Source organism: Carcharodon carcharias, chromosome 4, assembly GCF_017639515.1.
Source record: "Carcharodon carcharias isolate sCarCar2 chromosome 4, sCarCar2.pri, whole genome shotgun sequence".
NCBI classification, from domain to species: Eukaryota; Metazoa; Chordata; class Chondrichthyes; order Lamniformes; family Lamnidae; genus Carcharodon; species Carcharodon carcharias.
Window position 1 is genome coordinate 159,085,821 of NC_054470.1, and position 14,853 is coordinate 159,100,673.

At 41.2% G+C, this 14,853-nt stretch overlaps 1 protein-coding gene across 2 annotated transcripts in view; it reads left to right on the plus strand.

The window, feature by feature from the left end:
• The first annotated feature begins 569 nt into the window (after positions 1–569).
• sv2ca (synaptic vesicle glycoprotein 2Ca) overlaps positions 570–14,853 on the plus strand; it is a 179,360-nt gene continuing 165,076 nt past the window's right edge. For both annotated transcript variants that reach the window (XM_041186439.1, XM_041186440.1), the window contains exon 1: positions 570–1,215. In XM_041186439.1, the coding sequence (XP_041042373.1) occupies positions 645–1,215 (571 nt within the window). In that variant the 5' untranslated portion in view covers positions 570–644. The remainder of the gene's footprint in view (positions 1,216–14,853) is intronic.

Below are 14,853 nucleotides of genomic sequence, written 5' to 3' on the forward strand. Positions count from 1 at the left end.
CAGAAGTTGGGTATCCTGTGGTGAGTAACTTACCTCTACCACCTAGAAGAACAAAGGCAGCAAGCACATGGGAACACCACAACCTGCAAAATCCCCTCCAAGTCACACACCATCCTGACTTGGAAATACATCATTGTTCATTCACCGGCACAGCGTTAAATCCTGGAACTCCCTTCCTAACATTGTGTGGTGTACCTACAGCACATGGACTGCAGTGGGATCAAGAAGGAGGCTCATCACCACCTTCTCAAGGGCAATTAGTGATGGGCAATAAATGCTGGCCTTGCCAGTGTTACCCACATCAAGTGAATGAATAAAAAGTATATTTTTTATTTTCTGCTCACTGTGAGATCTCATTTTAGGTCAATCAATTTAACTGCTATGATATTATGTCTGAACGTTTTTTTCCACTCATTTTTGTAGGGCCCAGGTGGTGGGGATATAACAAAATCAAAATCGTCAATAACTAGCTGGTGACACAGAAAACTCAAGTGCTAAACCCCTGAGCTTTTTGAGTGTGTCAATTAAAAACTGAATGCTAGAAGCCCAAACCCAAGATTCCAAATTTGGACTGTGTTTTCTACTTTCTGTATCATCTGGTTCAGTCTGTTCACTGAAGGAAGACATCTAAGATTGGGGAGAGGATGGATGATGCTTACAGGGACAGGACTACCCTGATGAGGGGTGCCAAAGACATTGCCAAGGAAGTTAAGAAGCAAACAGTTAAGAAAGCAAACATAGGAGCAGACCACACACAGACTGAATACAACCAGACATCTTATGCTAATTTTCAAGATGACGAAGGCTATAACTATCATGGAGGGACATATGGAGAGGAACCTCATGAAGATGAAGGATCAAGTGATGCTACTGAAGGCCACGATGAAGAAGATGAGATTTATGAAGGGGAGTATCAGGGAATCCCAGATGTGGGTCAGAGGAAGGAGAACCAGGTAGCGATAGGACAACCTGTCTCCGATGAGTACAAGGACCGTGAGGAGCTAGATGCTGAGAGGAGGGCTGACGAGGAGGAGCTGGCGCAACAGTATGAGCTGATCATTCAGGAGTGTGGGCATGGCCGCTTCCAGTGGGCACTATTCTTTGTGCTGGGATTGTCTCTCATGGCAGATGGAGTGGAGGTGTTTGTGGTGGGTTTCGTCCTGCCAAGCGCCGAGACAGATATGTGTGTAGAGAACTCCAGTACAGGATGGCTGGGTGAGTACCTAAATTGATATTTATTTCTTTCCATTTTTCTCAAGAGCAAAGCTGTATGCCATCATTTTTTATAACCTTTCACTCAGTTTTATCATTTTGACAATATTACAATGGCTTTCCCATCATTCAACTGTTTGAAGGAAATTAATATTAGAAAAAAAAATGCTGGAGAAATTAATAGGACTGAAAGTTGATAAATCCCCAGGGCCTGATAATCTACATCCCAGGTTACTAAAGAAGGTGGTCATGGAAAGAGTGGATGCGTTAGTTGTCATCTTCCAAAATTCTGTAGATCCTGGAACAGTCCTGGCAGGTTGAAGGGTGGAAAATGCAACCCCAATATTTAAAAAGGAGGGAGGGAGAAAACAGGGAATTACAGACCATTTAGCCTAACATCAATAATAGGGAATATGCTAGAATCTATTATAAAGGATGTGATAACAGGACACTTAGAAAATATGAACAGGATTAGACAAAGTCAATATGGATTTATGAAATGGAAATCATGTTTGACAAATGTACTGGAGTTTGAGAACATAACTATCAGAATAGATAAATAGAACCAGTGGATGTGGCGTATTTGGATTTTCAGAAAGCTTTTGATAAAGTTCCACATAAGAGGTTAGTGCGCAAAATTGAAGTACATGGGATTGAAGGTAATATATTGGCATGGATTGAGAATTGGTTAGCAGACAGGAAACAGAGAGTAGGAATAAATGGGTCTTTTTCGGAGTGGCAGGTGGTGACTAGTGGGGTATGAGAGGGCTCAGTGCTTGGGACCCAGCTATTCACAATATACATCAATGATTTGGATGGGGGAACCATATGTAATATTTCAAGTTTGTTGATGACAAAAAAACTGGGTGGGAATGTGAGTGATGAGGAGGATGTAAAGAGGCTTCAAGGCGATTTAGACAAGTTGAGTGAGTGGAAAAATACATGGCAGATGCAGTATAACGTAGATAAGTGTGAAGTTATCCATTTTGCTAGGAAAGATGGAATAGCAGAGTATTATGAAAATGGTGATAGATTGGGAAATGTTGATGTAGAAAGGGGCCTGGATGTCCTTGTACATCAATCACTGACAGCAAGCATGCAGGTGCAGCAAGCAGTTAAGAAGGCAAATGGTATGTTGGCCTTCATCGCAAGAGGACTTGAGTACAGGAGCAAGCATGTCTTCCTGCAGTTGTACAGGGCCTTGGTGAGACCACACCTGGAGTACTGTGTGCACTTTTGGTCTCCTTATCTAAGAAAGGATATATTTGCCATAGAGGGAGTGCAACGAAGATGCACCAGACTGATTCCTGGGATGGCAGGATTGTCAGGTCGACTTGGCCTGTATTCACTGGAGTTTAGAAGGACGAGAGGGGATCTCCTTGAAACGTATAAAATTCTGACAGGGTTGGACAATTTGGATGCAGGAATGATGTTTCCTCTGGCTGTGGGCCTAGAACAAGGGGTCATAATCTCAGGATACGGGGTAGACCATTTAGGACTGAGATGAGGAGAAATTTCTTCACTCAGAGAGTGGTGAGTATGTGGAATTCTCTACCACAGAAGGCTGTGGAGGCTAAGAAGGAAATAGATAGATTTCTAGATACTAAAGGCATCAAGGGGTATGGGGAGAGAGCAGGTGTATAGCGTTGAGATAGATGATCAGCCATGATCATATTGAACAGTGGTGCAGGCTCGAGGGGCCAAATAGCCTACTCCTATTCCTGCTCCTAATTTCTATGTTTCTATGTTGACAAAAGCATAAATAGAAGTATAAAATGTGATATTGCTTTTTGGTGTCATAAATGACTGTCTGAGGTGGTCAGGGGAATGTATTAAACTGCTATAACTCCACAGGGGCTTTCATACAAAACCACTGGTTAAGTGATTTTAAAAAAAAAACAGCCTAAAGAAAATATTGTTTAAACAAAACTTTGAATCCATTTTCAACAGTGATTATTTTGGAGACAATGATAAAATATGCAAAAGAAATGTTGACCATAACAGCAATTCCATGATGCATGGACAAGTACTGTGTTGTCTTTCAAACAAGTTTGTAAATATTTGAATAGAATTTCAACTTTTAAAAATGAATTGCTTCACCTTGGTACACTAACATTTGGCCACAAAATGGTTTTTTGTAGTACCAGTGGGTGCTACAGAGTGGGCGGAGAAAAGACAAATTGAATTCAATCGGGAAAATGTGAGTTAATGCATTTGGGAACGCAAACAAAGCAAGGGAATACTCAATAAATGGGAAGTTATTGAGAGGAGTTAAGGAAGTGAGAGACCTTGGAGTGCGTGTCCACAGGTCCTTGAAGGTGGCAGGACAAGGTGGTTAAGAAAGCATATGGAATGCTTTCCTTTATTGGGCGAGCTATTGAATACAAAAGCAAGGATTCAATGATGGGACTGCATAAAATGCTAGTTAGGCCACAGCTGGAATTTTGTGTAGAGTTCTGGTCGCCACATTACAGGAAGGACATAATTGGTCTGGAAAGAGTGCAGAGGAGATGTACAAGAATATTGCCAGGGCTTGAAAATTGCAGCTGTGAGGAGAGATTGGATAGGCTAGGGTTGTTTTCCTTAGGACAGAGAAGGCTAAGAGGTAACCTAATTGAAGTGTACAAAATTATGAAAGGCAAAGATAGGGTAGGCAGGAAAGACTTGTTTCCCCTAGCTGAGGGGTCAATTACCAGGGATCATAGATTTAAGGTGATTGGTAGAAAGATTAGAGGGGACATGAGGAAATACTTTTTCACCCATCTGGAATTCACTGTCTAAGTTGGTGGTTAAGGCTGAAATGCTCAACTCATTTAAAAGGTACCTGGACCTGCATCTGAAGTTCTGTAACCTGCAAGGCCACAGACCAGGTGTTGGAAAGTGAGATTAAAATGAGTGGCCAGTTTCTTTTTTCTCTTTTTGGCCAGTGCAGACATGATGGGCTGAATGGCCTCTTTCTGGATTGTAACTTTTTTATGGTTCTATGGTCCTATCTCTCTGATTATTAATGAAAATATTGAACACTTAGGTACATATGGACATGTACACTTATACACAGGCTGGATTGCACACACACATTTTCCTCACTGCTGGATAAACTCCAATTGTTCTATGTTTTAAGCTGGGAATTTTCAGGTGCTTACTGAGTGAATCTATCCAAGCTATGGCTGTACAAATTGTATTTGTCTCCTAATATAGGAGAAGGCTATTTTCCAGCATACACGAGGAGGGAAAGTCACTCCATTAATATGCTGGAAAGAGCCAATGGTGGGGACAAGGGGAACATTCTACAAAAGCAAGACAGTACCACAATCAAGGATAAATCTTCACAGAAACTCCATTTACTACCTGCTCCAAGTTCTATTCATCGGGCCCTATTGTAGTATTGTCAACAAAATATTGGCTATTATTATTATTATTATTAATGTCAAATCTACAGAGTAAATAATTTGATAGGGTCAGCTTCGCACAGTTGCAGTGCTCTTGTTTCTGAGTTAAAAGGCTGTGTGTTCTATTCCAGTACTTGAGTATGCAATCTGGGCTGTTACTTGAGTGCAGTACTGAAGAGGTACTGCATTGTTGGGGATGCCATTTTTTGGACGAAACCTTAAATCAAGATTCTTGTCTATCTGTTCTGATGGATATAAAAGAACCCATGGCAATTTTCAAAAGTCATCCTAGCTGAGATTCATCCAGCACCATCAAGACAGAATATCTCATTGCTGCTCATGAAACCTTTCTGGACAGAAAGTGCCTGATGCATTTGTCTAAATAGCAAGAATGAATACACTAAAAGTCATTCATCACCTATAATGCTTTGGGATATACAGAGGATGTGAGAGTTGCTATAAAAATGCAGGTTCTTTCTTTCACCATTTTTGCTCTTCTATTTGTGGAATAATGCTCCTCTGCAGCTTCTCCAATGACTCTCCAAGATTATTCAATAAATAGCTGAGCTGAGGGACACTTTGATCTTTATGGTCTGAGCTAAGTTACTCATCTGAGCTAACAGAGAATTAGCTAGAGCTCGCTTCAGTGGGGTCAAGTTAGTCAGGGAGCAATAAAAGGATTTGATATCCAACTCCTGGTGACCATCAATAATCCTTGAAAGAGGAGCAAACATGTGGAGAATTGGACTTGCAATACTCCCTGACACTTAGGGCAGAATTTTCTGCCTGTCGGGCGGGCGGGCCCGACCCAATCTCCGTCGAGCAGGCAGCCAATCCCCACTGGAGAAGCGGGCCCCGCCGCCATTTTACATGGGCAGGCCAATTAAGGCCCGCCCAGCGTGACGTCTGGTGGGAAGTGCTTCCTGTGCGGGTGAGATGGGACATGTTCATAATTTACATTTTAAGTTTATTATACTTTTTAAATCCCGACATGAAGTCTCATCCCGCCGGTGGATGAGGTTTCATATTTTTTCTGTTCTGTGCCGGGGCTCCTGGCTGACCCGCCAACCTTAAGATTGGACGGGCAGGTCCTTTAATTGTATAATTGATCCTGTCAATGGCCTCAATTGGCCATTGACAGGTCGGTGGGCCCGCAGCAGATTTTGCTGTGCCCCCGCCTTCCTGAATATTTAAATGGGCCGGGATGACGTCAGGGGTTCCGCCCAATGTCATCCCACGTCATTTTACATGTTGGCGAGCAGGCCCCGCCCCCTGCTCGCCGACAGCAAAATTCTGCCCTTAGTGGTTTGCAGACAGTCAAAGACTGAAGTGAATGCTTGCTTGGGTGAAGGGCAGAACAGAAGAAGGGATGGGGAAAAAACTGAAAAGAAAGTTCCTTTAGATGAACAGTGAATAGCTGTTTTAGATTTAAATTTAGCTACAAATGGACCCCCCGGTTCAGGTTTATCTTTATGCATCTGCATCTGGAATGAAATGATGCAATATGTGTTTGTCCCCGTTCTGGTTTTAGTCATGATGCAACAACGTTTCCTTGCCTCACTTGCTAGGAGATGCAAAAAAAAACATATAATTGTAGTGAACTTAGGACTCCTCTTCCAAAAGTTCATTTCCAACCCCTGATGGGAAAACAAGCACCCACAGAGGCACCATACCATTCATCTCAGAATAATTTATCCCCATCTCCGTATTGCCTTCGAGAAGGATTGCAAAGCCTTCATTCACCTTTGCTGTAATCGCGTTCCCTAGGTTGATCATCCTTTGGATAAAGTAAAACTTCTGGACTTGTAACTCCACTCCCTACTTCCTCTGTTTAAATAGGTGTAACCCTTAGTTTGATCCAAGCCCATAGCCTTAAACATGCCGCATCCATACTGTTCTTACAGTTAACAACTAAAAATAGCTGGATGACTTTCTTCCCACAAAGTCTCCACTCTTTTTTCAGTGAGTGAAAACAGAGACATCATTTCTACCTTCATAGTTCAAAGATCTCAGGCCATGGGTCATTTTGTTGTTCCTCATTGCACCTTCATTAAAGTCAGTTCTTGGTTAGTAGGGTCAAAACTGGACATAGTGAAGACTTACCAAAATCTTGTGTTAGTCTAGTATTGTGGTCTTAGCTTGTAATGAAAGTCTTGTCAGTGTAGCTGGGATCTTGCTTGCCTTGGCTGGAGGCTGCTGACACTGCACTTCAGCATTGTGGGAATGGTCAGTGCTCAGTCCAAAGACATTCTCCCTTCCAGTTATCTTTAACTGATACTCATGTTATATCCTATGTTTTTGTTAAGTGTGCCTCTGTGCATAACTGCACAGTTACCAAAAGCAAAGGGCACACTGCTTGGATATTCATCCCAAGACTGGGCTACAATAACAGGATTTTGCCATGTTTTGGTAAGACCTCAGTTGGAGTTCTGTCCCCACCAGTTGATCCCTGCCAATCTTGTGATCACCCCTCAATTCTTTCCAAGTCCACTTGGGGTAATTCAAAATGAGGGATCATTCAGGAGAAGCTTCTTTACCCATGGAATGGTTAGAATGTAAAACCTGCTACCACATGGATTAGTTGAAGTGAATAGCATAGCTTAATTTAAGGGGACTCTAAATAAGTGCATGAGGGAGAAAGAAATAGAAGGATAAGCATATAGAGCTAGATGAAATAGGATGGGAAGAGTCTTTCGTGGAGCACAAACACGGCATAGGCCGGTTGACCAAATGATCTGTTCTGTGCTGCAAATTACATGTAATGTTATGTAATTTCCAATTCATTTTATTGTCACAGCTTTGATACACAATTTGGTGCCATCTGGAATTTGTACTGCTTATGCCTCCTTTAGATCAATAATGAAAATACATTGGATAGAAAGTTACCCAGAGCTGAATTCTGAGGCAAACTACTTAGGACCAAAGCCTATGTCAGGGTGTACATGCTGAGAGTGAAATTATGACCAGACCCTGCCCCAAACAAGGTCATCTGCAGTAGAGGGAGCTCAGTCAGGGGAGAGTTCCCAAGCTGGGGTTTTCCTTTCACCTGACCTGGCAGAATAACAGCGGCCGTTATGCCCATAAAATGAGGCATATTGGCAGATGGAGAGGCGCTTGGAGGCCTTGGCCTAATTGGGCTAGAGCTCCAAAACAAAAAGTGGCAAGCTCTTGGGTTGATTGGCCTCCTCTGTACAAGGCCATCAGTCACTTTGAGATTTGAAACTGTGGCTGGGCTGTTGCTGTTTGCACAAGTGACAGCTGTGCCTGCTGCTTCCCTGTTATATCAGGTACATAAGTGGTACCCCTAATGGCTATATACTCATACTCTGGCAAGGATAGGAACAAAACACTGTCGGGCACATCCCAGCACTTAGAGTGGAACATCAGCCCTGTGGATTTTTGGTCCTATTCTTTAATACAACAATGAAATGCAGTATCTATTAATGAACCTCTTAAACAAACTGTATTGCTCAGTCCAGCAATGAAAATACATGCTTCACAACAGACTGCATTTCCAAGGGCCAGAGGCCATGTATTAGAAATGAAGCAATGAAATTAAACTGAACAAAGTTTGCCCATGTCAGACACCAGCTGCCAAAAGCTTTGGAGTTCTGAAAATGTAAAGAACTGGTGGGCTGGAACTGGACTCAATTCTACTGTTTGTGCACAAAGGAATAGTTAATCCAAGTGTATAAAATAGATGTTTGTATTTCACAGGTTAGGTTAATATCACAGCTTGCAACACAGTAAACAATGGTTCACAATATAGTGAGGGACTGAAAGCAGATTCTGTGACATCAGAAGGAAAGCAAGGATGAAGGACCCAAAAACTAAGCTTCTGACTTTCCTGAGGGTGAAAGACCCTGAATTCCACCTGGTGGGGGGGAGGTGGATGGTGTGGTGGTTGGGACCAGGAAATTGGGATGGAGCATGGTTTTAGGGATTTTGATGCATTTCCCGTGTCCAGTTGAACTCCAGCAGGGAGCACAGTGGACAGATTTTCTACCCCAGTCCTCTACATCATGGTGCAGTTCCCAGCAGACATAGGGAATTCCACATTTTATGCTCCCCATAGCTGAAAGCTGCATGAATCCCGTTGAGCTCATTAAAAAACTGAAATCTTTACTAACAAGTCCGTTAATCATATAATTTTTACAGCATGAGTCCACGCTGGCTCTCTCCAAGAGCAATTTAGCTAATCCCACTTCTCTGCCCTTTCCTTGTATCCCTTTAAATTTATTTTCTTCAGGTACTCAACCAATTCCCTTTTGAAAACCCTGATTGTATCTGACTTCACCACAATCTTAGGAAGTGCCTTCCAGACCCTAACCACTCATTATGTAAAAACATTTATCCTCATGTCATTGTTGGTTCTTTTGCCAATCACCTTAGATCAGTGATCTCTCATTCTTGGTCCTTCCACCAAAAGGAACAATTCCTCTCTATCTACTCTGTACAGGCCGGTCATGATTTTGAATATCTCTATCAAATCTCCTCTCTACCTTCTCTTCTCTAAGGAAATCAACCTCAGCTTCCCTAATTTATCCATGTAACTGAAGTCCCTTATCCCTGAAACCATTCTCAAAAATCTTCTGTGCCCCCTCTCTGAATGCTTCACATCTTTCCTAAAGTGTGCATGGTGCCCAAAATTGGACACAAAATTCTAGTTGAGGCCAGATCAGTTTTTTCCTAAAGGTTCATCATAACTTCCTTGCCCTTGACTCTAGTCCTCTATTTACAATGCCCAGGATTCCACATGCCTTTTTAACCACTTTCTCCATCAGCTATGTCACGTTCAACAATATATCCGCATACACCTCTAGGTCTCTCTGTTCCTGCACTTCCTTTGGAATTGTACCCATTATTTTGTTTTACTTCTCTTCATTCTTCCTACCACAATGTATTACTTCATACTTCTCTGAATTAAATTTAATCTGCCACATGTCCACCCATTCCACCAGCCTGCCCATGCTTTCTTGAAGACTATAACTATTCTCCCCACAGTTCACAATACTTCCAAGTTTGTGTCATCTACAAATTTTGAAATTTTGTCCTGCGCACGCAAGTCTATGTCATTAATATATATTAAAAAAGCAATGGTCCTAGCACCGACCCCTGGGAGACCCCACTGTACATCCTCCTGCTGTCAGAAAAACAACCATTCACTACTACTCTCTGTTTCCTGTTATTAAACGAACTTTGTATCAATGCTGTCACTTCTAATATTGTAACACAGTTCATTGGCTACCGAAGAAATTCTTTAGGGTCTCCCCTGGCCTTTTTGGTGTCAGGATGATATGAAATTGCACTGACACTCTAGCTGATGCTTCAAGGATGAGCCTGCCTCCACCATGCAAACAACCATAATCTGAAACCTTGGACAGGGTCTCTGACTTGGTTTTAGGTGTGCAGGGATTCAACAGAACTGGTCTCCAGAAAGTAACCTTTGCCATATCCCCCTGTGTAGTAACTCATCATTTTCTACATTAAAGATGTTACATTAAATGCAAGTTGTTAAATCTTGCAATCCACAGTTTGAAATGTGGATGGACAGGAGAGCAAGTGTGCAACAGGCGTAGATGGAGCATTGAATTGGAAGAAGTATTTTGCCAATATCTTTTAAGGCCTGCAATCCTGCTCATATCCATTGTTATGGCTTGAAGTGCTTGCATCTATTTCTTGTGCCTCATTAATGCCACAAATTTAATTCAAAGATATTTAAATGCACGCTTGAAAAAATTCCATAAAATGTATTTTTTTTTACTTTATTTGGAATGGGAGCAAGGGAAGTTCAGTTGGCCTAGGAATTTTTTGATAGAAGGTAAAGAATTTATCTTACCTTTATCATGCAATATTTATTGTTAGACAGTTTACCAAATTTTGACATTCTTATTACTTTTTTGTACAAAAATGGCAGCCTTTTTTCACTCATTAAGATATCAGTGGTCTTTTTTGCTGGTGTGGGGGCAGGAGAAGACTTATTCACTAGTCTCCATTGAAGTTACAATGGAAAATTAGAATAAGCTCATTAAATTTTGGAGGCTTTGTTTTTAAAGAACCTCAAACACTTTCTTTCCTGGTTGAGCTGGTACAAGATAAATGAAAAAAATGACACAGAGATCAGTGGGACTTAAAACATTGTCCACAGTTTGGCATATCTATCTGCTGGGGAAAACAGCCTTATCTGGTTGCAAGTTACTTTGAATTTACATTACAGAATCATTCGGCTCAGCTGGTCTATGTCAGTGTTTATGTTCCACACAAAACTCCCCCCACTCTATTTACTTCATTTCACCTTATTAATAAATCTTTCATGAGAGAATGGAGCTTTGGATAACTGCAGCAAACTTGCAAGATAGGGACAGCACTATCAATTATAGGCATGGTCAACAATGCCCTTATTATTATGCCTATGGCTCTGTCTCAGTGTAGTATAAAGGGTTAATGTCAAATGTATACATATATGATCTACATCATCAGTGATGTAAGATCATGTGTTACAGTGCATGGAGAAAGATAGTTCCATGTAGAGACTGAAGTTCTGTCGAAGGGTCATGAGGACTCGAAACGTCAACTCTTTTCTTCTCCGCCGATGCTGCCAGACCTGCTGAGTTTTTCCAGGTAATTCTGTTTTTGTTTTCCATGTAGAGACTACCTTGTAAATAGCATAATGTTAGATAAAAGATAGAGCTTGCTAACAATATCACCTCCAGCCTTATCAATAAGTTAAGGACCATGACTACCACATAACAGACCAAAGACAACAATAACAGATGGAGGCAACAATTAAACGACGCAAAGAGCAACAAGTGAAGAGCCCAGTGAGTGCAAGGAGCAGCAATGGAACCAATTGCAGAACAAGAACAGCAGGGAAAATCTTCCGCCCTATTCCAGAAGGAACAACAGTAAAAGGAAGAGATGGAAAATGTCCCACCTCTACCAGAGTTCAAGCATATGGAAAGCCCGGGTCAAGCCAAGAAGTGGTAGATCTGGTGTCGCAGGTTCACCAGGTACAGGACAGCATCGGGACTAGAGGAAAAGATAAGCAAAGTGCAGGTCAGTACCTTACTATACACCATTGGCAGAAGTGCAGATAACATTAATGAAGACAGGAAGTCATTAAAGCCTTCAATACCTACTTTAATCTTCTCAAAAACACCATCATAGAGTGAGAAAAATTTAGTAGGTGCACCCAAAGACCAGGCAAGAGCATAGATTCCCTTATTAATGAGCTCTATTGATTAGCAGAAAATTGTGAATAGGGAGCCCTGAAGGACATATTGATTAGAGATCATATTGTCATGGGAGTCTTAGAAGAAACACTCTAATTTTTTTTGCAGTCATGGGAAGATTTGACCCTTTCAAAAGCAGATAGTGAGGCAAACAGAAGAGAAAAAGCAAAATAAAAGTTATATTTGTGGCAAAAAAGAAATCATATGGAGAAAACATGCTGATACAGTCCAGTTTATAGCATGAAAAAAGTGCAGTGCACTGAACTCCAAACAGAGAAAAAGAGAAGAGCCACCATTACTCAGCTTCTCGTGGCAGGAAAAGGCTGCATTGGTGCAAAGAATGCCCTGGCAAAGATGCGGAGTGTCGTTCCTGTGAGAAGGGAGGAAGTTTAAATCAATTTGCTGCAGCAAACAGCTTTTAAGCAAAGAATTAAAGGCGAAACATCCAAGATCATGTACCAAACAAGAAATTGAAGACTTGCAAGAAGTTGAAGAAGAGAAACAACCAGAATTCTGTCCGATACAGAGAAACTGTTAAAACCAGAGATACTTTACCTATTAACCATAAGACTCCATGGTCCAGAAAGCATGCAGCTGCAAGTCAAGGGACACTTGACCGCAAAACTTGAAAATAGATGAAGGGAAATCACAGAAACCTTGTGTTATTCACAATCAGGAATGCTCACTCTGAAGCCAGAAAGCTTGCACAAATTCACAACTTCTCTTCAAAGGAGATGAACTGAAAAACCTAGAGGAAACCAGACAGAAGATTTCTTTGGAACAGCAGGTAAAGGAACCAGACGAATAGGCACAAGGTAAGCAGCAAATAACAGCAGACGCGATGTCACGCATTCCTGTTGGGAAGCTAGAACAGTAGGACAAACGTCTTATTGAGTAGATAGAGTCATACAACTCAGTCATAACAAAATTATTACCAGCAACCACATGGAAGCTGAACAAAATATGCCAAGCCCATAAATCAGATGAAGAATATGCTGAAATCAGAGATACTGTGAAAATGGATGGCCAGAATATGTTCCTAACAATATCATCCTAAAACAATATCTCAGACAATGTAGGCATCTCAGTATTGTGGATGACTCAGTATTCTACAATGAGAGGTTGGTTATGCCAAAAATCCTCAGATTTGGAATTCTTCAAAGAATATACCAGGGACGCCTAGGCATTGCAAAGTGCCATGCTAGGGCACAAAATTCAGCTTGGTGACCAGGAATTTCAAAGTCACTAGAAGACATGATTTTGAGCTGCAAGACCTGTGCAACCCATCACCAAGAGCAGAAGGAACCTTTGATGGCACTATCATTTCCATCCAGACCCTGGGAACACCTTGGAATGGACCTATTCAAGCTCAAGGGGAAGGTATTTCTCATAATTGTTGACTATTACTCCAGATGGATTGAGGTTAAATGTCTTCATGGAACAACCTCAGAAGCAGTAACCAATTCATTCAAATGATTTTTTGCTACACATGCATTCTAGATCTTGTCATTCCAGACAATGGTCTGAAGGGTGAATGAAGGGTTCTGGAAATTTACTGAAGACTATGGATTTTTTTTCACACAACTAGTTCTCCCAAGTACCTAAAGGCAAATGGTGATGCTAAGAGAGGAGAAAGAACAGGCAACGCTTTGTTGAAAAAGAATGATATCTTGATTTAGCACTGTTCAGCTACCATTCCACACCACTACAGAATGGGTTAACTCCTTCAGAACTTTTGATGGGAAGAAGATTATTCACACAACTTCCTGTTCTTCATATACGCTCATACCATATTTAAAAGCCTGAGACATTGTGAGAGTAAGGGAGAAGAAGGATGCATATTTTGCAAATCAGACAAAGAATTACAATCAATGCCATAGAGCCCATGAGTTACCAGAACTCCGACCAGGTGAACCAATCTGGATTAGAGACCAGAATAGAGAAGGCCAAATGCTGGCAAAGACACAAAGTCTGAGATCTTATCAGGTTGAAACAGAGGATGAATAGTGAGAAGGGATAAAAGCACATTCATATCAACAAGGAGAAGACCATCAGTTGCATGGACTAACTACCCATATGATCAGGAAGACTACCAGAACAGAGAACTAATAGTCTCTGAAGATTCACAAGCCATTCAACAGAGTTGAAGAGAAATTGAATCCTATGCAACCTCAGAGAGAGATCTGAACAAGGCCTAGGGAGATTGGTGAGACAACCAAAACACTTAACTCTGTAAATCAGAGACAAAGATGAAGACATTGTGGACAGCTGTAGGATAATGTAAAGAGTATTTATCGGGTCAGAGACTTTGGGGGGAGATGTCGTACAAAGGGTTATTATCGGATATGTAAATATATAATCTATAGTATCAATGATGTAAGATCACATGATAACAGAGGATGGAGAGAGATTGTTCCATGTAAAGCATTACGTACAGACTACCTTGTAAATAATTAGCATAATGTTAAATAAAATATAGAGTTTGCCTCCAGCCTTATCAATAAGCTAAGGATCACAACTACCACATTACAGACCAAAGACATCAATAACAAGACTCAGCTACCAGAGTATTTGAGTTTCAAATAAAAAAAAGCAAACCACATCCATTTCATACTATAGAACAGCCACTTCTCCAGAAATGAAACCAGAGTTAGGGGTCATCATTGCTCACCTATAAGCACATATACCCCAATTTGTACCTCCAAATTGTTATGTCTTTTTGATGTTTCCCATCAGTTCTTTCTCTCCTATTCCTCTTTGCAAAGTTTAAAAAATGCTGTGATCACTTTAAGTCTCGAAAAGGTTCCAACATTTTTATTCTCTTATAGTTGGCCCCTTACCTGTGGCCACATCCTTTTAATTTTGAGCAGTAGCTTTCAAGAGTCCAAGCTTCCTCCTTTCCTTTAATCCATGATCACCATGGAGTAAGCAGCTGCATAACCAGAGCGATAAGCATGATAGCCTAGGAATTATGGCAATAGATTAGGGCTGGTTTTATTTTCGACAGGCAGGTAGCCCAC